Source organism: Chlorocebus sabaeus, chromosome 11, assembly GCF_047675955.1.
Source record: "Chlorocebus sabaeus isolate Y175 chromosome 11, mChlSab1.0.hap1, whole genome shotgun sequence".
Taxonomy (NCBI): Eukaryota; Metazoa; Chordata; class Mammalia; order Primates; family Cercopithecidae; genus Chlorocebus; species Chlorocebus sabaeus.
Genome location: NC_132914.1, coordinates 42,961,734 through 42,989,226, shown reverse-complemented (window position 1 = coordinate 42,989,226; position 27,493 = coordinate 42,961,734). Strand labels below are relative to the sequence as shown.

Below are 27,493 nucleotides of genomic sequence, written 5' to 3'. Positions count from 1 at the left end.
CCATCTTGATTTGGTGTCTTGAGCAATCAACTGTCATTCTTATTTTAACATTATGCTACTTTCCTGGATATACTTCCTAAATCTTTTGGCTAGAAAATCTATTATCAGGGCAGATGAGGCATTTATTCATTAATTCAACAAGTATTTATTGAACATCTCTCTTCCAGGTGTGCTATAAATACTGAATAAATACACAGTCTTCCGTGTTTGAAAGAAATATCGTTAATGGAATTACTCCCTGCATATGGCTTACAGGATCAATAGGGTCATGTTTTTGCAATGGGCCTCTAGATGACACCAGGATTTATAGTTGTGATCACTTTTTGCGCACTAGTCACACTACTACAAGTTGAATATCCCTTATTTGATATCCTTGGGACCAGAAGTGTTAAAAATTACAGATTTTTTTGAATTTTGAAATATTTACATATACATAATGGGATATCTTGGGGAAGGGGTCCAGGTCTAAACACAAAATTTGTATTTCACATACAACTGATACACATAGCCCGAAGGTAATTTTATTTTCTTTTGGGGATGCTGAACAAAGTGTGTATATGGTGCCTGCATTTTGACTGTGACCTGCCACATCAAGCCAGATGTGGAATTTTCCATTCATGGCATCACATTGGTGCTCAAAAAGTTTCTTATTTTGGAGCATTTTGGATTTCAGATTTTTGGATTAGGGATGCTCAATCTGTATTGCTGATCACATTTCCTTTTCGGGGACTCCAGGATTTCCAGGAGAAACAGCTTGGAATGAAATATATATATGTGTGTATATATTTTACACACACACACACACACACACACATGCTGAATGTGGTAGGATACACAAAAGAAACCACAGCAGGCCTTATCACACTATGTAGCCCAGGACGGACAACTGGGAAATGAGGAAGACCGAGAGCTCAGTGGGCATTGGGCAGGATGAGGCAGCTTGCCTGAGCAGAAGCACCAGCACAGATCTTACATCAGAGACAGAGCTTTACTAGAGTTTGGCATTGACCAGAAAATGGATTTCACATGCATAGAGAGTGGAAAGACTGCACTGGTCTTTTTTACTACCCTCATGCTGGAAGTTTTACTAGCCAACTTAAATGTAAATGCCATGATTGGCTCTGGTCCAAATTTTTGTAAAGCAGTAGTTCTCAGAACTATTTTACACTCTTAAAAAGTTTTGAGGTTGGGTGCCGTGGCTCACACCTGTAATTCTAATACTTTGGGAGGCCAAGGCGGGTGGATTGCCTGAGCTCAGAAGTTTGAGACCAGCCTGGGCAACACGGTAAACCCCGTCTCTACCAAAAATATAAAACATTAGCTAGGTGTGGCGGTGTGCACCTGTAATCCCAGCTACTAGGGAGGCTGAGGCAGGAGAATTGCTAGAACCCGGGAGGCAGAGATTGCAGTGAGCCGAGATTACGCCACTGCACTCCAGCCTGGGCGACAGAGCGAGACTCCATCTCTCAAAAAAAAAAAAGTTTTGAGAGCCCACAAAAACCTTTGTTTGTGTGAATCATACTTACGAATATTTACTGTATTAGAAATGAAAACAGAACATTAAAAAAATTAATTTTAAAATAAGAATAAGCCCATTGCATGTAAAACATAAAATGTAATGAAAAAGAATGTACTTTTCAAAATAATCTAGTGAGAAGAGTGGCATTGTTTTATATTTTTAATGTCTGGCTTAATAGCAAGCAGTTCGATGCTCACACCTGCTCCTGCATTCAGTCTTTGCCCATGTTCCACGTCAGGGGCGTCTGGAAACTCCACTCTATGCTGGTGAGAGAATGACAGTGAAAAAGACAAATCATGTCTCTGTGTTATTAGGAAAATAGTTTTGCCTTTGTGGACCTCTTGAAAAGGCCTTAGACCCTCCCAGGGGAATCTAGACCACACTTTGAGAACACCGTTCTAGAATCTCATGGCTGACAAGGTGCTTTCAACATATGTCAACCTTGTCAGTGTTTCCCACACAGGTTTCACTGAAGACAGAGGAAGGTAAAGGTATAACCCTGGGGCCTAGATGAAGCAGCTTACTCTAAGTGTGGAATTTCTTTCTTCTTTTCTTTTTTTTTTGGACAGAGTTTCACTCTTGTGGTGCAATCTCAGCTCACAGCAACCTCTGCCTCCCAGGTTCAAGCGATTCTCCTGCCTCAGCCTCCCTAGTAGCCAAGATTACAGGTGCCCGCCACCACACGTGGCTAATTTTTTGTATTTTTAGTAGAGACAGGGTTTCATCATTTTGGCCAGGCTGGTCATTAGCTCCTGACCTCAGACGATCCACCAGCCTCAGCCTCCCAAAGTGCTGGGATTACAGATGTGAGCCACGATGCCCAGCCAGAATTTATTTAAAGGTTGTTATTTTATATTAAACATTCATCTGAATTTTGCATGCAATTTCAAAATATATCTGTGTTTGTTTTAATATGACCATTTCTCCTTTAATCATTGAAACACTCACCTCCAAGAGGATTGCTCATGTTGATCCTGTGGTTTCTTATACATCCTGAATCCAGCGTGAGAAGCATAGACATTAGGGACTTCATAATGACGCCAAGTGGTGGAAACTAGCTTCATTGTTATGGATTAGGAAGTTAGAGGCTAGAGAGGTTAAATACCCTTGTGGAAACAAAGATCAGCCAAATGAGAACAAGCAAAGGCTATTCAGAGCTTGCTATGGCAAGGGAGTCAGCTACTGTCACTTGTGTTTTGAAAGAGACTCAAAGACAGGCAGAGGAGTAGGAAGGCTTCAGCTATGCCCTGATTGGTGGCTGCTGGCATGGGGAAGCTGTAGGCAGCTAATCAGAAGTGGGCATTCTATGTTATGGTTAGGGGAGCATATTTGGCTTTCTCTGGTTGGTCCTAGGGTGCAAGCAGGAACCGGCATTAGGGAAGCTGTTATTCATCAATTCCTGGTCATATTGCGCCAGTTGTCACAGAGGTGTTTAGCTTCCTGGATTGTCACTAGACATAGCATTCTGACCCCCTACAAGTCTGACTTGCAGTAGGCTGGCTTTCTGGGCTGATTGTAGATAAAGGGGTTAGTTTTCTGGGCAGGTTGCTGCGGCTGAGGATTGGTGTTCTGTTTTTATATATGCTCTGGCCATTGTCCATTTATATATTCAGTTTCTTGCTAAAATTTATGAAGCTAGCAAGTGGCAGATCCAGGACTTGAATCAAGGTCCTCTATTTCTAAATCTTATGTCCTTTCCCGTATCACAGGCAGGCTGCCTTGAACCCAGGTAAAACAACCATCAATGCTGTCTTTGCCCCAGACCTTGCCTTCATCATTTTTTTTCTTTTCAGTGAGTTTGTGTTGTACTCTAAATGTACTTGTCCACCCTATTTAAAACATGGCATATTTTTGGTGATGCTAACTATATGCTTAAGATAGTTATTCTTAGAAGATTAAAACCTTCAGTTTTTACCCCAAAGTTTCCTTTCCTTCTCATCATTTACAATATGCAGGGTAGGTGGGAAGGAAGGGGAATACATTTGCACCAGGCTCTGGTTCACAGATGACAAAGATGTGGTTTAGTTTGGGTAGCATGGCCTGGTCAAAGAGTTCCTAAGAAACTGTTTGGAGGACTGACACCAAGATATGTTTGTAACAGACTGGTCATCCAGGCAGAAACTGGGCTGCACTGAGGGGTGGTTATGAGCAGGACACTGGTATGCCCACTTTTTTACTATTAGGTGCAGCAGCTAAAGTGGGGGAATTCATAGTAAGCAATTAGTTGCCCATGACTGGATATGTTAAGAAAGACAAGCTTTGGAAGACAATAATATAATATTGTGGAATTATCCAGGCTGACAAACTGCCAAGGGTTGGAGCCCTGAATACAATAGGAAAACCTAGGGAAAAAGCTCTGAAGAGACATCCAGGGATCCATTCCTTTTATAATAGGGAGTGCCATAATCACGTATTAGGAATTACACTGTTCACATTGAACAGGTAACAGAGCTTTAAGAGATGATATGGAAGACTATTGTCTGGGAAAAAAAGTTCTATTCTAGGCTTTCAGTGCATTTTCCAAATCAAAATGAGGAAGGTAATGCAATGATTTAACCTTATGAAGGAGACTGAAGAAGAGGTCTCAAGAACGCATTAACCTGCCTCATTATTAATGAAGGGTGAGTGTGAATGTGATAGTTCTCTCTGGGGTTCCATGAGAGCTCCTGGGGTTGTATTTGCCCCACCATCACCAATAGAAAAGAGCAATTTAAACAATATGTTTGCTTTTCAGTCTTTTGGGGAGCAATCGAAATGGAATGTTTTTTCTTAGTTATACCCAGAGGTTTTCCACAGAGCCAGAAATGAGGGCCAAGGAGCCTTCTGTTAATTGTTGGAGTCTCCAGAGAGATTTCCCCCTTTGTTTAATTGACTTTTATTTCCCTGGATTCTTTGCACTGCCTCCCTCCTTCCTCTTCTATCCCAGTCCTGGGAAAAGGGTTGCTGTAAGATTGTGATCTTGAAGCTAGAGCCCTGCAATAGTGAATATTGATTGTCCCAAAGGAACCAAAATATGTGAAGGTAAAATTTGATTTGATTTAAAGACAAAGTAGGGGAGAAAAGGCCCAGTGGTGGGGTCAGTCCGGGAATTTTGTTGCGGCCAGTGCTATCGCTTGTTCCCAGGGCTGTAGCTTGTTCTGTACCACAGAGCAGGGCCTCTTACCTGCAGCTTCCTCTTAGGTGACTGACAGCAATTTATCACTCTGACTCACCTCAAGCGACAATGACAAGAAAGTAATGGCAGGGTATTTTGTAACATAAATGTGCGTATCCACCCTGAACAACATTAGGAATCGCGGTCTACTTGCTTGAGTTGGGGTGTGAAGTGGTTCTAATTAGAAGAACTAGGTTTGATTATGACCAAAAACAGGTGAAATGATGAGAAATGAAGGGTAGGACCGATCTCAGGGGTATCTTCCAGTAGGTAAAGTGACAAAAATCATTCCACCATTGCAAAGGATCCCATGTGCTGAACTGTTTTCAGGAATGAGGCAAGGGGTTTAAAGGGCCACCTGCCTTATCTGTGTTTTCTGCTGGGAAATGGAAATGCTGTTAAGAGCATTTGTAAAATCTGTTTCATAACCAAAGGAAAACATCTCCCCAAGTAAAATGAAACTGTCACAGCCACAGCAGGTTTTTCTAGGATTTCCCCTTCATTTATGCTTGAATGCTCCATGGAATCCGAAGGCTCTGGGTGGGGTCCATTCTTCTTCTCCCCTCAGGAATGCTGCAAGGCAGCCTCCCTATTGTGAGAACTGCCGCCAAACTCCTTGAATCTTAAGGTGAGGAGGCTCAAAGAGCACATCAGAAAAGAGAGCTTAGGAGAGAAGGCAGATGAGTCCGCACCAGGGACAAAGATCACATTCTTGCCTACAGCATTCCGTTCTGAAGTTCTCCACAGGTTCCCCATTGCTTATCAATGGCAAAACTCATCGTGTTGGGTTCACAGCTTCATTCCCAGTGATCCAATCTACATTTCTCCAGGATTTATCTGTCATCATGACCAACCTCCCTCCTGACCAACCCCAGTATGATCCAAGGGCAGGAGTTTGGCAAAGTAACGCACTCGAGTATTTGTCCGACTGCCCAGCAAACATCCACTGCCATTGTATTGATCATAATGTGGAAATAAGCAAAGACCATCCACATGAGAAGGAAAGGCTATTTATTCAGAGTATTTGCTATAGCAAAGGGAGTCATCCACTGTCACTCATGTTTTGACAAAGACTCAAAGGCAGGCAGAAAGAGTGGGAAGGCTTCTGCTACGCCTGATTGGAGGCCGCTGATGTGGGAAGCTGTAGGTAGCTAACTAGAAGCGGATATCCTATGTGATGATTAGCAGGGCATATTTGGCTTTCTCTGGTTGGTCCTAAGGTATGAGCAGGGACCAAAATTAGGGAAGCTGTCAGTTATGCATCAGGTCCTGGTAATATTGGGCCAATTGTTACAGAAGTTATTCTTTAGTTTCCTGGATTGTAACTGGAGAGAGCACTCTGACTTTCTGTTAGTATAACCTACTGCAGGCTGGCTCCCTGGGGTGACTATTGCAGATAGCAGGGGCAGGGTGTAGGTAGAGTTCTGCTTTTACATACGGTCTGGCCATCGTCCATTTACATATTGTCTCAGTAATGAAGGGGTGACAGGGAACACAACCTAAATGGTCCTGGGAAAGGTGTCCTACAGAGAGAAGGCAGCAAGAGAAAGAGGTTTCTAGTTTTGCCAGTTACGTCCTCTGGGTCACTATTGGTCATATAACAACTATTTTAGAAAGGAAATGAATGGAATATGCTACATTTATAAATGCTATTGCAGATATTTTAACACACTTCATTAAACTAGTAGGTGAAACCGAACACTATTCAAAAGTCTGGTAAAAAGTGGTAAAATTTGCTAGATTGACAAAAAGAACAGGATTTGGCTGAGTTTAATAACTACCTTTTCTGACCTGTAACCTTAATACACTGAATATAATTTTTAAAAATCCAAAGCAAATCTCTGCAGTGAAGCCTGTGAAAAATCGACATAAAAGCATACATTTATCTAAGGGATACACAACTGGCCACTAGTAAATAGCAGATATATATTTGTTCTCTTCCTTAAAAACATTAAGACAATATAGAACAGACCATACTATTGTTTGTAAAAATGAATTTATTAAAATGCTCATAATTATAAAAGAATATTAAAATGCACAGAAATGAACATTAATTACAAACTTTACATCTTATGCCACAATGTATGAAAAGCATCATGAATAGTTCTACTTCACTTAAGCTGCTCATACATTTTTACCTCCTCAAACATAATTATGAACATAAAATGGTACAAGAAGTGTTTCAACAAGAGTACATTCTGACCCCCTATTGTGAATTAATGTTTTATGAAATTCAAGACACACATGCAATAAAAAAGGGAAGACTTTGGTGACAGTTTACAAGATGGCCTTGTTTATTTTTAAAATAAAAATGATAGCTTTCCCTTTCTAATGACATACAGCTAAATTATCTGAGGGATGTTTAATGAAAAATCCCCTGAGTATTTGGTCTAATGTTTCAATATGCTAAAATTCACAGGCAATACAAAAGGATATAAAGCTCAGTTTCTCTAGTGGTTAACACTGGACAGGCTGAGGGCCAGATTCTCCCTCTTCACAGGTCCACTGCCACACCCATCAATTTCCCCAGGGCTGCTGCCTCTGAAGCCACTTACAGATGCAGCCACCATTGTCTGCAGACACAGCTCCCTGCTTTTCTTCATCACTGCAAGTCAGCCCTGGACTCACTAACACTGTGGATGGCATGGGGAAACGCCCCTGCATCTCCACTACAACTTTGCTCTTTTGGGCATCTTAACAGTGTCAGATATTACATTTGGTGACTTTAAATATGTAGAGGGTTTTGTTCCCTCCTGTCCACAGCAGCAGCACATGTAATCTATCAAGAGGATTTTCTCTGCTGGGGCTATGAAAACAAATGCACATTTCTTTTAAGTTCTATCATACATACAGGAGATAAGGTAAAAACATTTCCTTTTCTATGCTGACATACATGGCGAGTAATTGCCAAATTTAAACACAAGGAGATAGCCACACACTTCAGAGAAGAGGTAATAGAGAGGAAGTGACACTCGCTTCTAGAAGCAGTATCTCAGAAGTGAAGAGAGGAACAATGGCACTCCCGTCTTGGCTGCGAATGAGAAAGAGTTTCCTTCAGTGGGAAGAAATTCATTTCTCCATCTCCATGCATTCAGACCTCATGTGGCCTGTTTTGAACTCTGACTACATCATTAACATGATCAAGAGAGACAGTGAAATGGTGTCCCCGATCCATTAAGACAATTCAAAAGCCGAGAATACTGCTTTGATGGATCCTACATAAATACTTAAAAATCATTCATGGCAGGTATTTGAAATCATGACCTAGAGTTAAGCTGCTTTTTTGTAAAAAGCCTCTAAAATCTGAGTTTCCCGTTGCTGCTAGGATTCTGATAGGTTGGCTCCTCTGGCATTTAACAGCATCCCAGTGAGGCCCATGCAGCATGACCATGATGCAAATCACCTCCCTCTCCTGCACTGACCTGTTACCAGTAGGGGTGAGAGGGCCTGGCTCCCTGTCTTTTCCAGAGCGCCCAGGAGGCCCGACACTTACAAGGCAATAACGTGAAGTAGACTGCTAGGCTGAACAAAAGTGAGGGGCAAGACGTGCACGGCAGGACAGGAGTGCAGCAGGAAGTAATCTCCAGATAATGGTAGGGTTTGTGACCAAACTATTTTCCTTTATTACTCTTAACTGCCTGATGGACTCTAGAGGAGGCCAAAAAATCAGATCTAATCTAGAGTCTCTTTACTTGATGATGAATAATCTCAGTATACTCCTGTCTCTAGTACAATCGGACAGTTACATCAAATTACTGGGCCCGGAATAACAGGATGGAGGATGCAAGGAAGCCACATTCTTTATGGCAGAGACTTTGGTGTGTTGATCACTTTGGCATATAGAAATAAGCCAAGTCCTACAGACTCCTTGACAAAAGGCACTCCCCACCCAGTGACCACAATGAGGGCACTTGCTGTTTCTGCCCATGCACACAGTCATGCCCCAATGGCTGTGTAGTGAGCCATTCGCAAAGGCAGCTGGTGATGTGTAATACTGCACCTTCTGTATCTAATGAATAAAAGTCAACTGGTAGAAAATTGATGGGCTTATCTTTTCCAGACAATTACGTTGATAAAAATGTAATTTTAATCATGTGATATCACTGTTTTCCAAGAAACTACACATCTTTAGAAAAGATAAATTAATTATGCAGATCAACATGAGTTAAAATGCTGTTTGAATCTGTAACTTTCCCTACTTTTGTCATTTTATTCCCTTGAGATCTGCAAAGCAGTCAACATTGATTAGGCATGGGACCTCCTAGAAGGGCTCCTGGGAGATAAAAAGTGTCACTGTGGATCAGGATAAATACGCTTCAAAACCTTGCTATCTTCATTCCAACCTACTACAAGTATTTTTTTGAGATGGAAAGACATGTTCAAATGAAGGCTGAAACTATTTCCTCTGATTAACTGAGGTTTCCTTTCTGGAGGTATTGATAATACACCTAACTATTGTGAATCCTTGAGTCTAGTTAGCTATTTTTAATCACATGAAAGCTATTAAATCTATAATGATGGTACTGCAAGGAAAAGATGACCCTGGAACAGTTCTAGCAAAGTGAAGAAATAAAACATGGCCTGAAAATAAAGGAGATCATGCGCCTGAGAATAGACAGAAATGAAAGTAATCAAATAGAAAAAAAAGAATCCATTCTACTTTAGAAGGGGTGGTTTTTAAGCACACTAAGGGACTTTTTCTGTAAAATTCCAATTTATCAGAAAAAGGTAACATTTAGGTTTTCCAGGTGATAAGTTTTATGCCCTTCATGATCTAAGTTGTACATTTTCCAGTTTCTGCATCGCTAGCTGAAACTGAAAAATAATACATGTGGAAATGGCAATAGTTAACACTCATATTTGCCAAAGTGATTTAACTTAAACATTCTCATTAGTGATTCCTAATATATTTTGACAGAGCTAAATTCCTTAAAGTGCTTCTCAGAACATAAAGCTCTTATTCTAATTTTGGTCGTAAATTGTTATCTACTGCTTCTATCATCCGTTCAGCTATCACCCCCATATTTTTCGTCATATCTTTGAGGTGATTCTCATGAAGAAGCTTTTGGGTTAGGTATTTTTCTCTCTGGATCTTGCTCTTTGTGCGTTTTGATACATCGGGAATTGCATATGAAATGAAAAATTTCACAGAGTAGATGACGTGCTGGGGGAGAGAAGAAGAAAAATATCACTCACAAAGAAATGGAGGAGAACACCGAGTTCCTTTCATTCTTGCTTCTCATTATGGCAGTTTAACTGGACAAGGCAGTGGACATTTTACACACACATCCAACCACTAATGCCACCGTGTCTAATCAATAGTGTGGCTCTGTCTAGCAGTTACTGTTACTTTCTACAGATAAATAATACTATGTGATATGTAGAAAAGTATATACACACACATATAATGGTTATAAAGGATAAAGAAAAAATAAATACCCCCAAAAACCACCATTAAACTTAAAAACTAGGATGTTGATAATGCTGTTGTATTTTGTGTCTCTTTTTCTAATGGCCCTGCACTTCTGCTAAAGTCAATGCTATCATATCTGTACAAGTGTATGTGTATCATTCTCATTTATTTTTTAAAAAGTTTGACAAAATATGTATATAGACCCCCAAAATATAGTCTTGCTTGACTTCACCTTTATGATCTGCATGCAGTCTTTTGGAAATTATTTTCTTTTGTTTTGGATCAGGTTCTCATTCTGTCACCCAGGCTGGAGTGCAGTGGCGTGATCATAGCTCACTGAAGCCTCCTACTCCTGGGCTCAAGTGATCCATGTGCATGCCACCATGCCTGGCTACTTTTAAAATTTCTTTGTTGAGACAGGGTCCCGCTATGTTGCCCAAGCTGGTCTCAAACTCCTGTCCTCAAGCAATCCTCCCAACTTGGCCTTCCAAAGCACTAGGATTATAGGCTTGGGCCACCACACCAGGCTGCTTTTTGTTCAAAAGTATTGCCTAAAATTCATCAATGTTGGCCGGGCGCGGTGGCTCACGCCTGTAATCCCAGCACTTTGGGAGGTTGAGGAGGGTGGATCACCTGAGGTTGGGAGTTCAAGACCAGCCTGACCAACATGGAGAAACCCTGTCTCTACTAAAAATACAAAAATTAGCCAGGTATGGTGGCGCATGCCTGTAATCCCAGCTACTCGAGAGGCTGAGGCAGGAGAATCGCTTGAACCTGGGAGGCGGAGGTTGCAGTGAACTGAGATCGCGCCATTGCACTCCAGCCTGGGCAAAAAGAGTGAAACTCTGTCTCAAAAAAAAAAAAAAAAAAAAAAAGATTCATCAATGTTATTCTATAAAACTTATAAAAACTAGTCCATTAATTTTCACTGCTGTATAATATTCTTCTGTGTGAATACACTATAATTTATTTGTTCCCCTATGAACAGGCATTAAGATTGTTTCCAGTTTTCGTTTTAGGAACAAGGCTACTGTGAACATTACGGTGCTGGAATCCTAGAGCATTATCTGCAAATTTCTCAAGAGTGTGGACATAAAAGTGGGACTGCTGAGACTCTGTCATGTGAATGTTCCATTTTATAAGAGGATATCAAAACATTTTCCAAAGCAGGTATACCAACTTACACTCCCACAGCAGTGACAGTTTCAGTTGCTCTACATCCTTGCCAGCACTTGGTATCATCAAACTTTTTTTTTTTTTCTTTTTTTGAGACAGAGTCTCACTGTCATCCAGGCTTGAATGCAGTGGTGCGATCTTGGCCCACTGCAGCCTCCATCTCCCGGGTTCAAGCGATTCTCCTGCCTCAGCCACCTGAGTAGCTGGGATTACAGGTACCTGCCACCACGCCCAGCTGATTAGCTAATTTTGGGTTTTGCCATGTTGCTCAGGCTGGATCAGACTTTTTTTTTTTTTTTAAACCAACTTAGTGATTATGAAACGGACTTTCCCTTTGGTCTTACTCTGCATTTCCCTGATTACCAATGAGGCTAAATACCTTTTCATTTTCTAATTTATCAATAAAAAATCTCTGACCTAGCAAGGGGAGAGAGATAATATAAGCATAATTAAAAACAAATTATTCATGGTGTTAAAAAGTGATGAGTACTATGAAGAGATTCTTCTGTAGATTAGTCTGGATATGCCTAAGTGAGCAAACACTTTGAGGTGAGGGAACAAGCCCTGCAGATATCAGAAGGAAAGACATTCTAGGCAAAGGGAATAGCTAATGCAGAGCTGGTTTGGAGAAAACCTCCAGAGTGCATTCAAGAAAAGGCAAAGATGGTGCAGAGTAGGTGAGGAGGAGAGAAATGATGTCTGAGGGGCACTGGGGCATGGCTGGATCCATGAGGCCTTGTGTGCCACTGTGAGGACTCTGGCTCTGACTCTGAGTAAGAGAGGAAGACAAGAGCAAGCCCAGCTAGGAGACTCTGGTCCTAATCCAGGCAAAAAAATGATAGTGGCTCTGACCTGGTGGTAGCCGCATAGTTGGTCTGAAATGCTCACTGATATATTTTCAAAGGAAAGGCCAACCAGATTGGATATAGCATAAGGGTTCCAAGGACTCTAGCCTGAGCAGTATTGAGATGGAGTTGCCATAATCAAGAGGGAAATACTGTGGATGGGAGAGATTTTGGGCTGGGTTGGGAGGAGAACATTTGGAGTGAATGGAGGAAAATATAGGCATGTGGGGCAGTAGATGTGAGACATCTCTGTTAGGCATTCAAGCAGACAGAAAGAATGCAGGTAGGCCATTGGATTCATGGGTGGAGTTCAGGAGAGGGGTACTCTGGAAACAACCATTTTAAGGTCCTTTTAGCATACAGATGGTATTTAGAGCCAACAGACTCCAGGAGATCATTAAGAGACCAAGGAGAGAGAAAAGAAGACAACCAAGGGATGAGTCCCAGGATCACTAAAGAATAAAGTACTGGCATATAACCTGAGGTGGAATGGCCAGGGACGCAGGAGGAAAGCGTATTTTCCTAGGAGCCTAGTGAGGAGGAGTTTCCAGGGGTAAGTGATGAGGAAAATCTGAAGTCAGATTTTCTGCGAAATTTTGACTCAGATTTTTGCTGAGTCAAAAGTTGCTAAGTCAGGTGAGGGGAGGGTGGAGAAGTGGTGGCTGCTGGTAACTGGCAAGAGCAGCTTCAGTGAAGTGGAGGGGGTGAAAGCATGACAGAAAGACAGAGGAATCAAGGACAGCATGAGTACTGGCAACTCATTCAACGTCGCTGGCCACAAAGAGGAGAAGAGAAGTGAAGCAGGACTGGTGAGGTAAGGATGGAGAGAATTTTGAGATGTGAGAGATATTAGTGTGTTTAGTGATAATGGAAATTATATAGCAAAGGGACAAAGGTTGATGCTGTAGGAAAGAGTTCTTTCATCTGTTTCTGAGGTAGGGAATATTTATAGATATGTGGAATTTCTCTGTTATGTCACCCTTGCATTTCCAGGTTAAAGCCTGGTGGTGTGATGTTATCTTTTTAAAATATATCTCTAGATTCAGATTTGTACATTTTTAAAAATTTTTGCGTAAAGGTATACAACATGATGTTGTAAGACACATGTACGTAGTGAGTCCTCAACATCATCGACAGGTTCTTGGAAACTGCAACTCCAGGTCCTCGAACAACGTCATTTCCTTCAATGTTGTTTCATTACAACATTGATGAGAAAAAAACACTGGTTTTGTTAGATGTTGTTATCTTAAAGTCATGGTTTCCAAGAGCCTAATGAGGATGTTAAGTGAGGCCTTACTCTATAGTGGAACAAATTAACATGTCCATCATCTCACTTTACACATCTTAGATCTTTGCATCTATGTAATGAACAGGGTTGGCTTTATTTTCCTTTCTCTCTTCTTGTCTGATTTTAGGATTTAGGCTACTCTTAGCCTCACCAAATGAGTTGGACAGTATTTCCTCTTTCTGATCTCTGAAGGCATTTGTATAGGATTGAAATGATCTGTTTTAAAAAGCTTCGTATCACTCTCCAATAAAAACCACATGGTCTGGTGTTTTCATTGCAGAAAGATTTCAAACTTCTGCTGTAATTTAAGGTTTATAGCTACCTTCTTTAGCATTCTGGAGATAGACTACTCTCTTGGCTTCCGTTGTTACTGTTAAAAAGTCTACTCCCATTCTCGCTTTAGTTTTCTCTGTTAGTCATCAGTTTTTTTCCTCTGGTTACTTCCAAGGTTGTATTTTTGGTGTGCTGCATTTTCCTTGTAATATGTGTAAGTGGATTTCTTTATTCTGCTTGATACATGTCATGCTTTCTGATCTGTGAACTCTTTCATTTCTTTTATCCATTTTCTGCTTCTTTCATTTTTTAAGTTAGTATTTCTCATTCTTCCATATCACTTAACATTTTTTTTTCATATTTTCTATTTTCTTATCTCCCTGCGATGTATCAGGAGTAATTTTTTCAGACCTATCTTCCAATTCACAAATTCTCTCTTCAGATTTGCCTAAACTTCTGTTTCATCCATGTTATTTTTTTTTCATTTCACCAATGATTTAATTTCTAGAAGTTCCATTTAGTTTTTTCAAAATTGCCTTATAATTTTTTTTTAGTTTCTTGCTCTTTTAAAATTCTACCCAAAATTATTTAAATATTTTCACATACAGTTAATTTATATTCCTTATCTGACAGTTCAAACAAACCCTTGAGGTTACTGAGGGTCCAAATCAGTTGTTTCTCACACTTTTTTTTTTTTTTTTTAAATCACCTCTTGTTATTGACCATCTTTGATTGTGTGCTCATATTTGATTAGCTTGATCTGAGAAAAACCTGGGGTCTAAACTGAGGACACTTTTCTCCAGAGAAGAAACACACTTCTTTCTACTGAGACAAATGCAGCCCTGTTTTGGGTCTCTGGCTTATCCAGGAATCTCAAGCTCAGTTTTTCCACTTCCCTTCTGAACCAAGGCATGATCTCCTTGAGCTTCAGATGGAGGCACTGATGTGTACCAGCTTGCTCTCTGAGCCCTCCAGCACTACAGGGAATTTCTGTTATGTCACCCTTGCATAACATAACCCTGCTCACTGCCCTATTACAGCCCATCACTTAGGCTGGGTGCAGTGGCTCATGCCTGTAATCCCAGCACTTTGGGAGGCCGAGGAGGGCGGACCACTTGAGGTCAGGAGTTCGAGACCAGCCTGGCCAATATGGTGAAACCCCGTCTCTACTAAAAATATACAATTAGCCAGGCATGGTAGCATGCACCTGTAGTCCCAGGTACTTGGGAGGCTTAGGCAGGAGAATCAGCTAAACCCGGGTGGCAGAAGTTGCAGTGAGCTAAGATCATGGCACCACACTCCAGCCTGTGTGACAGAGTGAGACTCCGTCTCTTAAAAAAAAAAAAAGCCCATCACCTAATTTTCCCTCTCTCTGTAGATTCTCTTCCCTTCCAGTGAGCTCAGAAATGCAAAGGAATTATCAAGCTGGCTCTAGAAGTTTTGCAGTGGGGATGGTCCACTGCATATGTAAAGACAATTAAATGGTCTACCACAATATCAAAAGCAGAGGGCCACTCACTTCATCAACTACATGTTTGAATAGAAACTTGTGACTCTTGCTGATATATCACATACTGTACTTGAGAAAGCCACTTACGATGGTGAACTAACCATGAGCTACTTGTCTTCCCTGTTTAATGTTTGGTAGCTACTTGAAAAAAAACAAAACAACAAAAAAAACAAACTAGTATAAGTACCAAAAAGCCAGGGAGTCTACCCCACTTCTCTGCTGAGTGGTTTTATTCAGAGCAAATGAAATCCACCTGCCTCAGCCCCTCTTGCTGCTAAGAAAACCACATGCTATAGTTCTGGTCAATGAGATGTAGGTGGAAGTCCACGGTAGGGACTTCTGGCAAAGCATTCTTTCCTGACAAAAAGGACTGGATATGGTTAGCATCGCCCTTCTTCCTGCTTTGCATGTAATTTGTTATCTGGAATTTCAGCAGCCATAAGGGGACACATATATGAGAGCAAATCCAAGAACTGGATATACTGCTTCCATCAGTGAACTGGTATTGACTGATTCAGGAGCAACCACATACTTTCGTGAACTCTGTTATGTGGGTTGGAGGGAGGGCAATCAACCTTATTTAAGCCACCATAGACTGCGTTTTCTGTTTCTTGCAGCTTAAATACAATCCTATCGACCATACCAATTAAGTAACCTCTGATACTTTATAATTTGGCAGTAGTTAATTCACTCTGCATAGGAAGCATAGTTGGCTACATCAATTACAAATTTATAGTTGCCTTAGTCATTTTTCAGAGCTGGTCAATTTCAAACTCTCCCAGCAGTAAAACTTTCTCACAGGCAGAGATCACATCATCTTACTCATCTTGAATAAGCCCTTTCACAGCCCAACATGCTGCCCAGTGCCCTAAATTTTAAAAAGTTAGTAAAGAATGAAATTGAATCCCTTTTGCATATAACATGCTTTTAAAGTTTAAAAGCAGATAATGCTCTCGTTAATGAAGTTGTTTGAATATTTTCAGGTCAAAACTGATTAACATATTTCCTAAAATATTAGCAAGTGATAAGAAGGTATCATACATGTTAAGTATGGAGTTGGCAACATTTAATGGAAGGTCTGCAAATACACATCCTTATAAACTGTTTGAAAGCATACTTTTCCTACCTCCATGACAATGATGAAAGCCAGCTTGGCTGCAATCACATGCCAATAGTAGATGTTGTGTTTATACTCCTGGGGGTGTCCAGGTGGGTATCGGAAATCACGATACCTGAAAACGAAATGGAGACATATTGGGAGACAAATCTTTTTGACTGAATACTGTAAACAAAGGCCCCATTTAAAAAGAAGTCATGGCCGGGTGCAGTGGCTCATGCCTGTAATCCTAGCACTTTGGGAGGCCGAGGCATGTGGATCACTTGAGGCCAGAAGTGTGAGACCAGCCTGGCCAATATGGCAAAACCCCATCTCTACTAAAAATACAAAAATTAGCCAGGCGTGGTGGCACGTGCTTGTAATCCCAGCTATTCAGGTGGCTGAGGCATGAGAATTGCTTGAACCCGGGAGGTGGAGGTTGCAGGGAGCTGATATGGCGTCACTGCACTCCTGTCTGGGCAACAGAGCAGGACTCTGTCTCAAAAAATTAAAAAAAAAAAGTAGAGGTCATATTTGATTCAATGCTCTTTTAAACTGGACATCACATACATTTTCTCTTAAAGCTCAATTTGGTAACAAAGCCCCAAAATAACTACAGTTATATCTCATTTAATATTTAATCAGAGAATGATGGTAATAGCAGGGTCCATCTTTGTAGAAAATAACCCATCTTTATAAAAGAACTAAAGTTTTAAATTTTTTCTCCCAACATTTATCCCTGTTTTCTCAAAACAATTCCTGTTTAAGGGATCATGTTTATAAATTTATTTATATAATGGTATAATCAGGGTTCATTCAGCTATGGGACTCTCTCTCCTCATACAGAGTACTATCTGCTTGCTATAATTTTTTACCTACTTCTTGTCAGATATCAACTGTTAACTGCTGTTGGTGTATCTTCCTCAGGTAGTACATATCTAATTTTATGCCTGTAAGCTATTAAACCTGGAAGAGTTTAATTTCTGATTAGAATTGTAGAAAGTAAGAATAAGGAGATTCAATACAGAATTGTAAAGAGGCTCCACTAGGTGTAACACAAACATTTATTTTGGGCTTATTTCTGGTTTCCCGGTTGCATTATTGAGAATTTGAGTTAGTGAAGCCTTTGAGGAGTTGGACTAAATAAACTTTAAAGCCTCTTGTTTTAGGTGAAACTCTATGATCCAGGAAAAAAGGTCGATGACCTACGGTTCACAAACTATCAATTGGTAATTTACTTGGTACATACTGTCCACTGTTGAACTCACCAGCCATTAAAATCGATGGAGAGAGTTTTGGAATATTTTTAGATAATACTGTTCAGCTGAGTATTTACATCTCTTCTCTCTGTATGCCCCTGTTATGTGAGGTGCTAGTTTGCCATCATCCAATATCTTCAGATTGTGCTTGAATAACACAATATTATTAACAACTGAATTATCTTTGTTCTGGGACCTCTTGAAGTTTCTCTATTTCTATGACTTTTCTTTGGAATCAATCTCCCTGTAATCCTTTGAAACTCTCATCTTTAAATCTTTATGGTTTGGTCTGAAAGTTCTACCCCTAGTCTTCATTAACTTTTTAATAAATATACATACATATACATTTTCTGAGTTTCACTCAAGAGAAAGCTATGGGGAAAAAATGTCTCTAGCAGCTTGATTTAAATGACACCAAAGCACCCAGCTGATCCTGAAGTTATAAAGAAATAAAAATTAAATAATTAAAAAAATGACACCAAACAGAATTAAGTCACAAGAAAACCCCTTTTAAAGATGAAGTGCATTTTTAAACAAGTAAAGCAGAACTTGCCTGCATGTGGTATGGTTACCCAGCTCAGAGTATGGGTTTCCCTTGCTTTTGTTTTTGAAGTCTGCAACTTTGAAGATGGAGAGAGTGTTGTTGATGTACCCTTCCATGGTGTAGGAGGTGTGGTCCCCATAGGGAGGGACGGAGAAAGACCAGTAGTACACTAGGCGGGGGATCATGTCCGATGTGAAAGCAATAATCATGGCCTATTTTGGGAGAAAAACAACAAAAAGTGAAAATGAAGTTATGGTTTTTTGTTTGTTTTTTGTTTTTGAGATGGAGTCTCGCTCTTGTTGCCCAGGCTGGAGTGCAATGGCACGATCTTGGCTCACTGCAACCTCCGCCTCCTGGGTTCAAGCAATTCTCCTGCCTCAGCCTTCTGAGTAGCTGGGATTACAGGCACGCGCCAACAAGCCCGGCTAATTTTTATACTTTTAGTAGAGACAGAGTTTTGTCATGTTGGCCAGGCCAGTCTTGAACTCCTGGCCTCAGGTGATCCGCTCGCCACAGCCTCCCAAAGTGCTGGGATTACAGGCATGAGCCACCCCGCCCGGCCAAAGTTATAGTTTTTATAGGTCAGGTTAACAAATATGGCAGATTTACTATTTTCATCATGTTTGTTTATTTTTTTAAAGACTCAGAAATCTTAATTCTTGGCCGGGCGCGGTGGCTCAAGCCTGTAATCCCAGCACTTTGGGAGGCCGAGACGGGCGGATCACGAGGTCAGGAGATCGAGACCATCCTGGCTAACACAGTGAAACCCCGTCTCTACTAAAAAAAAATACAAAAAACTAGCCGGGCGTGGTGGGCGCCTGTAGTCCCAGCTACTCGGGAGGCCGAGGCAGGAGAATGGCGTAAACCCGGGAGGCGGAGCTTGCAGTGAGCTGAGATCCGGCCACTGCACTCCAGCCTGGGCGACAGAGCCAGACTCCGTCTCAAAAAAAAAAAAAAAAGAAATCTTAATTCTTTCTTAACTGCAAAATATATGCAGATAGTGAGATAGGATCTTGCTCTGTTGTCCAGGCTGGAGTGCACTGGCATGATCATAGCTCACTGTAACCTCAAACTCCTTGGCTCAAGTGATCCTCCTGAGTAGTTAGAATTACAGGTGCACTCCACTCTGCCTGGCTAATCTTTAAACATTTTTTGTAGAGATGGGTTCTTACTATGTTGTCTCGCCTAGTCTGGAACTCCTGGCCTCAAGCAATTCTCTCAGCCTCTCTGAGTGCTGGCATTATAGGCATGAGCCACTGACCTCAGCCTAGAAGACTTGCACATGTAATCAGAGTCAATGTTATGAAAATAATTCAGCTTTATATAATTGATTTTAGCACTTGCTTTTCATAAACACAATGTAAACTGCATGTTTTCCTTGATCTAAATTTAAATAATGACCTCTAAGTTCACTTTTTTCCTGTATAGTATTTTGACTTGTTTGGATAAGTCAAACCATGACCTGATTTGTTTTAAACCCTCAGTACATGGTTATGTTCGTTGCTTCATTAGAGTGTGAGCATTTATTAATTTTAGCAAAATTTGGGTAGCAGAAAGAATTATACTGGGGTTGTCCCATTCATAGTCAAATAATAATGTCTGTTTAGTTTGATCTAGTATCTAAGTCTCTAAACTTCAAAAAGATTAAGTGGATGAAGTTATGAAAATTATAAATTAAACAACAACATACAGGAAATTTAGTATGTTCCTAGATAAAAGGAGCAAATATGGGCCAATCATAAACCTGTGTGTCAGAGAGACATCTATTAGGAGGTAAAGCTATTGTGAATTACATGAATTTTCTCTAAAATTCTTTAATCTGGGCTTTAAACTCTCCAGTATGTAAAACTGGTTTGAACGAAGGAGAAAGGATTTGACTTTAAACCAAATTCTATGTGAATAAAATAGCTAAATGATTGTCATTGATGAGGCAGAAAAGCAGACATGTTTTTGGCTTAACATGATTTTTAATAGTATTCATTTGAACGTATGGTTTAGACACAGTGAGACCACAAACCAAATCTCAGGCAAAGCAAGAAAAAACAATTAAGGGGCTTTTCTATTGTAAAATTTCCCTCACTAGAACCAGCTTTGTCATTTCCTCTGATGTGAAAAATGTATATATATGAGTGTGTTTCTGCCTGTCAGTACTGGGGAGCCACAAGAATATTTTACCTTTTTTCCCTCAGATTTCAATAGATTAAATTTTGCTATTATCATTTAACTCAACTATATCTTTTTATAGAATCACTGGCAGATGTGCATCAGGAAGCTACAAAAAATTCCAACACAGAAGATAATTTTATTGTCTTCTGACAAGATACTTTTCTTCCTGAATTGAGCTGCTCTGAGACACATGCTGCAAGAGTACAAATAAATGCAGTGTGCTTCATTTCCCATGCTGTTCTGCACACAGTTTTCCATTTATATAAAAATAAATTAAAATTGGTCTTCAATAACAGATGCTCTGGCATGATACAACAATGTCAATTCAGCTTATTTATTGAACCAGCAGCTTTAAAATGAATGATTTTATACCAAATTCCTGCTTGATGCCCATTCTCATCCTGGTGGTTATTCTCTTTTGGTAGACAGTAGGTTGTGAGATACACACTGGGTGTTTGAGGGAATAAGACACACATTTAATGCTTGCACACACATAAACAGATGCCTATGTATGTGGATGTATAGCTGCCATCTTGAAAGTATAACAAATCCTAATATGGAAGAAGGGATTGCCCATAGTTTAATCAATGTCACAAATCTCATAAGCAGTTTTCCTAGGTTAAGTGATAAGAAAAAGCCATTATTGGATAAGAACCAATAGCACCAATTAGCCGGCGTGAGTGTCTATACACATACACACACTGAGTCGCCTTGGAAACAGCCAATCCTCCATCTGTGCTCATGGAGTGGAGCCATGGCATGGATGCTGGGAAAAGGTACCTAATACAATCAATCCAGAATGCTTGAGGGATAGGGAGAGTTTGAGTCAACTGAATTTTCTGGTTGGTTGAAGGTCAAATAAAAACCCTTTTAGTTTCAAACTTTGTTGCTGAAAATTTTCTTAAAGCACACAAGTCCACATTCTTGCCCAGCTCAGTGTACTAGAGCATACTGAACATGACAGATTCATTGTTTTATGACTGAGGAACTTGAAAGGCATCACGGCCATTTTTCTAAACATCAGTCTTCATTTTGCAGCACCATAGATGTTGAAGGTGTGGGGTACCTGGGTGAAAGGAAACTGACATACTCTAGTAGTTGGTTTTTGCGTGCGATTTGCAACTTTCTCCAAATAGTACAGATAGCATGCAATTCAGATATATTTAAGGTTCTGGGGTAGGGATGACAGCTAGGTTCCAGATAACTTGTTTTATTGTATAAAACTGTAACCATAGTCCAGACAGTGACTACTTTTGGAATCTTTTTTTCCTCCAATTGGGGTACCTGTCAGAGTCCTCAGAGTCACTGTTAATAACAATGATGAGTAATGAAGATGATAAAATAACAGCAGCTAACATTCAATAGAAATGAGGCTTCATGCATTAACTCAACGAATTCCCTAATATTGTGGTTGGTATGTACTATTCTTATGATATGCGGTAGGGAAGTAATAATTTTAAAATAATAAAATGCGGCTCTGGAGTGGTAAGGCCTGGCTCAAGATCATGCAGCTACAGTGCTGGGAACTGGAGCTCGAGTCTACCTGACTCTAGAGCCCACAATGCTCAGTAACTTCCCTCATCCAGAGCCTAACCTACAGGCACTGCCAACGTCTCCTACAGGCATTGCCAACTTCTGTTGTTTTGGCTGGGGACTCAGGGAAGATGTGGCTTAAGAAAACAAAACTGGGGAATCACTTTGTTAGGGAGGTTCACCTGGGAGTGAGACTGTCAGTGAAATATGGGAGGAAATGGCCCTAGTTTTGGGACACTTCTTGGGAAGGTGTTCCTCTAATGGGATGGCATGAAAATTGCATTGCCCGAGAACTCCCTTGTGGCTGTACATAAAAATGACATGTTCAGATGGCCCATAATCAAAGAATACAGGCTGTAAACAACTGAGTTCTGCCCCCTCACAGCTGTGATACATACAGGGCATGAGGCTGCTTCAGCCAATGATCAGAGCATGGCGAGCAAAGACCTAAGGGTGGGGTGGGAAAGGTGATGAAGCTCACCCCCCTCCCTCCTTTAAGAATTGCTGCTCTGGAGTCAAGGAAGGTAATCAGGAGTGCACAAAGTGTTTATACTTCACCATCAGAGTTAATATTTTAGGTTGATGCTTTGGAATATGTAGTAAAACAAGGTAGAATGATCTTATTTTAGGGCCCTCAAACTCTAAATGAACAGATTTCTATCCACATTATAAAAAAGCATTTTCTGATAACTCTTTTTACAGTTATGTGAGGATTAAAAGTGTTAGTACTTATCATTACCATATTTCATATTGAATAAAAAGTTTAGCAAATGAGCAATAACAATACCTGTGTAGGCGGTCTTGACAGTTAAAAATAATTATATACAAAATGAAAATACATTTAACAAGTGGTTATATATAGCAACTATATCGTTTATGTGGATGACAGACTTAGCATCTTCCTCCCATTTTAAAAAACACTAAACATTTGATTCCTTAGGTAGCAAATCTAATGCATCTTCAAGGTCTTTACCCTGTAAAGCTTAGGTCTACTCACATTGGTCACCACAGCCAGAATTGCTATTCCTTGCATGATGGGCTGCCATGCTCCAATGTCCTGGGCTTTCTCTGGTACCAGGCGTCTAAACTGGGTGGTCAGTTTCCATGCGTCCACTCTTATTTCCAATATATTGTTCACGAGAGCCAACAGAGGGGCCAGTGGAAAAGAGGCCACAAATAAGGTGACGAACCCAAACTGAATAACTGTCAATGGAATGGACACACATCATGGAGTGGTGGTGGATGGAAGGACAACATATTTTTCTTTACTCTTGAAAGAGAAAGGCAAACGAACTAAATCCCAGAGAGAAAACACATCTGTGGTAAATAATAATTTAGTGTTCAACAGTGAAAGAATTCAAACAAAACACAAATATAAAATCTCTGGAAAGAAGACTAATTATAGCCTGTTTCTTTCACATGTATACACTTAATAGGACCAATATATTTAGACATCTTTAGTCAACCAGAATTATTTGCTGGTAATAAATTTGAAACATCATAAGCATATTATTCATTCTCAGTGTTGAAATAGAATGTTGGAAGATGATTTGTGGTTTAGGATTTTTTTTTTTTTAAGAAAAAAGAAATATTGTGGCATTATCTAACAAGTTAAAGAGAAAAAGAAATGGACCCATGGGAAGGCTATGCTTAGAGAATGTTGGAAGAAATATGCTGAGAACAAGCAAATGAGTGAGCTCCCCTGAGTCGCAAATGCAAGTGCAGTGCATTCAGAGAATTTGATGGTATTAGAAATCACAGAAATATATGTGATAAAAGTGTCTTAAGTTATAATATCCTTCCTTAAGATTCTTGATCTTGAAGTTAGTTGTGGTCCTTGTGGTCATAATAAGTCAAAATTTGAGTGGTGGCTTAGAAGTTCTTTTCTCCTTGTTTGTAATTGACACGGCCTTATTATAAATGGGGCAGCAGAGATTTTTGGGGTGATACCATGGAGGGGAAGAAGAAAATATCCAAAAAAGGAAACTCAGTTTTAGACCCTGCCCTCCTAACTGGCAGACCTTCAGAGGAAACATATACAGATATGTAACTAAGACTGTAGATGGGAGGAAAACATAGAGCCCCATTAGGCCTCGTGCTCAGACAGCGGGCAGGGACGACTCTGGTCAGGAAGGGCGAGGATGTGGAGGGTGTGGCGAGGCAAGCAGAACTGGCATTTGCTTCTGGTCTGACAGGCAAAGGGCATGTTGCAGAAGAGCAGACAGGGCTAGAAGGATCCAGTAAGTCCCATAGGCCAGGCAGGAGCACTCTCATGCAGGGAAGTGAGCCAGGCAAGGACCAGAGTTGGTGATGCTATAGAGTCATGAGCAGCAGCAATAAGCAATGATATCAACGTCTCTATGACTCACCCAATCCTAAATAACTCATCAGCCCCCAGGGCATGCAAGTAATAGCCATGTGTGGAGTCAGCCAGTCAACTGTGGTAAACTAGCAAGTGTGTGTCCTATGGAAAGGGACAGCTCATAGCTGCCATGTTGGAATGAGGGCTCCATGTTGCCAGATCTCCCAATTGTTCAAGAGAAGCCAGAGATTAGGATTATGTTATCAGTAAACCTAGTTAAAAATCCAAAAGAGAAAAGATACCACTTATAATGACAACAAAAACATAGACTATTTAGAAAGAAATTAATGAGAAATGTAAGACTACTATGATAACTGACTTAAGAAAAAACAAATAATGATGAATGAATGAATGGTAGGATGTGCCATACTCTTGATTGGGCAGACTTGAATGCAGGGACGTATCAAAATTTTTTCCACAAAATAATTTAGAATTCTAATGTAAATTCTGTTAATAATCCCAAATGTATTTAACAAAAAAAGCTGACAGGTCAGCCAGGTGTGGCAGCTAATCCCTGTAATCCTAGCACTTTGGGAGGCTGAGGAGGGAGGATTATTTGAGCCCAGGAGTTTGAGACCAGCCTAGGCAACATAGCAAGACCCTGTCTCTACAAAAAATACAAAAATTAGCTGGGCATGGTGGTACAAGCCTGTAGTCTCAGCTACCCAGGAGGCTGAGGGCAAGATTGTTTTAGTTGAGGTGGCGGAGGTTGCAGTGAGCCCAGATTGTGCCACTGCACTCCAACCTGGGCAACAGGGCGAGACTATGTCTTTCAAAGAAAGGTAAGAAAAAAAGCTGAAAAGTGATACTGAAGTTCTTCAAGAAATATAAACAGGTAAAATAATGAACAGGGATGTTTGCATAGACAGGAACATTCTGAAAAAATAAGATGGGATAGCTCTGGGAGATATTAAAGTATATTATAATGCTATGGTAATTGAAACAGTTTAGAACTAGTACATGAGTAGATAGTATGAATTAAATAGGGTGAATTTTAAGAGGAGATGCAAATATTCATGGGTTTTAATATAAAGTGATGCTTTGAAGCAGTGGATGCAAGTATTGGCACAGCTAGCTAAGTCATGGGAAAAATTGGTATGGGGCCATCACTTTTGACACCAAAATAAATTCCACATGGATTAAAAACAAAACACCAGAAAAAGCCCATGTAATTTGTTCTGATAGTGAGAAAAATTTTATAAGCAACTTTTGAAACCAAGAATAACAACAACAAAAAGTCAATGCAAAACACCCACTATGAAAACAAAAAAACCCTGCCTGCAACTTTTTCATAATCCTATACTGCTCTCTAATGCTTTCTCTGCTTGCTTCTACATGTTACAGTGGAGTTTTCTGAAGGAAGTATCCATCTGCACAACAAGTGGCAGAGTAACTAGTCCCTGAAGGCCCGCACCCTGCTGAGGCCCTCACCACTGCACTGGACCTACTCTTGCTAACTTTGCCGGTGGCTGCATGTTCATAAGCTGATGCTCCTTTTTGGTCCTGATTTTTGTGATTTCTTGTGACATGGTCATAAGAAATTTATGGCCAAGATTTATGTGACATGGCCAAACAGTCCCCCTGCTGTGGAATATTTATTTCCCCTTGATTTCCTTTTTACTTAATTTTAAAAAGTCAAAATATATATTGAAAAACAAAAAAACTAAAAAAACCCTGCCTAGCTATAGCACTGCTTCCACTTCCTGCCCCAGGTCTAGCAATTAGGAGTGTGTGGGTGCTGGCTCTTCCTTTCTTCCCCCTCTGGATTTTCCATTATGCCCCTTTTCCTTCATGACCAAATTCCTCTGAAGCAACATTATCTCCCAAGCCTTCTCTGGGTTGACACAACCCTGCTGCATTTCTTCCCACTGCTCTGCTCTTCTTTTCCTCTGTGGGCCTCCCCTCCCTCTTCACTCTTCAAATGTCCCTTTCCCCCAGGGCCTCTTCATCAATTCTCTGTCCATCTCTCTTTATATTCCTGCTAGGCATGCCTGATTCACCCTCATGGCCTCACCCATGGCTCATCTGAGCTCCTGACTGTGGTGTCCAACTTTCTAATAGACATTGCCTTTCAGATGTTTTCACGCTAAAAATATCCAACACTGAGCCATTTCCTAGAGAACAGCCCCTCTCCTTACGTTCTGCCCTGCATATATGGTCTCCTGGAAGTTATCTTAATTTAATTCCTCATCTGCTATGCAATTCACCTCTTTAACACTTACCTAACTCCATCTCCCTCTCTCTACTCCTATGCCCACTATTTAGGCACTTGTCACTTGTTGTCCGGGTTACCTGTTGTAGCCTCCTAAATCATCTCCCTCCCACCACAAGTCTCATCCAAAATATTATCTTCCATTCTGCTGCCTGATTGATCACATTCCACATAAATGTTATGCAGTTCTCTTGTTTACAAATATTCCAGTGGATCCCAATTTCTTTAAGAATAAAGTTCAAGTCCCCTGGCTAAGCACACCAGACCCATCATGATATGGCCCCTGCCTACGTGATATTCCCACCTGTGAATCCTTTGTTCACTTGCCATTCTTTGACCAAGCTGTTGTACTTTTAAATATGTCCACCTTTCCACACAAAATGTCCATTCTCTTCACCATACTTCAGATAACTAACTTCCATTCACCCTTCAAAATCCAGTTCAAGTATCACCTGCTCAAGGAAGTCTGATTAGCATTCTCCTTCCTAACCATGTGCCAAGTGCTGAGCTCCATGAGGGGAGGGACCAAGTGCCCTGGTATGCCCAGCGGCTGAGAGTGTTTGGCACAGCAGGTGCTCAATGTTTAATGAATGAATGAGTGAATGAATGAATGAACAAATGAAGAGCTGGAGGCCTGCAAATCCTCCCAATTACCTAGTTGCCCTTTTGGAAAGCTCATCCTGCAAAGGTTAGGAGACTTCATGGCAGGTGATGGGCTCGAACCAAGCAGAGATGAGAGCATGAAGGCAAGAAGGCCTGAGTCCTGGAGAGTGCAGCGGAGGCATCGGTGGGTTCAGCACAGGAGGGAGAAAAAGAAACGGGCACAAGGAGCTGCTGAAGAATAGCTGATATTCATTACGGTACAATTACATGGAGAAAATCATATATGAAGGTCATTGTTTTAGCAGATTTTAAAACATTAACTTGGAGACAGATGAAAGTGAGATCAAGGCACCATGGCAAGGGTGGAAGAGACAGTGCCAGAGACAAACAGGGCCCACTCATCACTTCACTGCACTCCGTTTATGGCACCTGCCTACCAGGAAGGCCTTATCAAGTTCTCAGGACACCTGTGTCTGTAGTACATTACTGAGTACAAAACAGTATTTATGGCTTCCAGGTTTGAATACAGACGACTACGTT

General features: G+C 40.6%; 1 protein-coding gene across 4 annotated transcripts in view; it reads right to left on the bottom strand.

The window, feature by feature from the left end:
- Window positions 1-6,652: 6,652 nt before the first annotated feature.
- The window catches only part of ANO6 (anoctamin 6), a 213,592-nt gene continuing 192,751 nt past the window's right edge, over window positions 6,653-27,493 (bottom strand). For all 4 annotated transcript variants that reach the window (XM_008002952.3, XM_008002954.3, XM_073020644.1 and 1 more), the window contains 4 exons: window positions 22,774-22,979; window positions 18,087-18,289; window positions 16,305-16,410; window positions 6,653-9,837 (listed from right to left, as the gene is read on the bottom strand). In XM_008002952.3, the coding sequence (XP_008001143.1) occupies window positions 9,631-9,837; window positions 16,305-16,410; window positions 18,087-18,289; window positions 22,774-22,979 (722 nt within the window). In that variant the 3' untranslated portion in view covers window positions 6,653-9,630. The remainder of the gene's footprint in view (window positions 9,838-16,304; window positions 16,411-18,086; window positions 18,290-22,773; window positions 22,980-27,493) is intronic.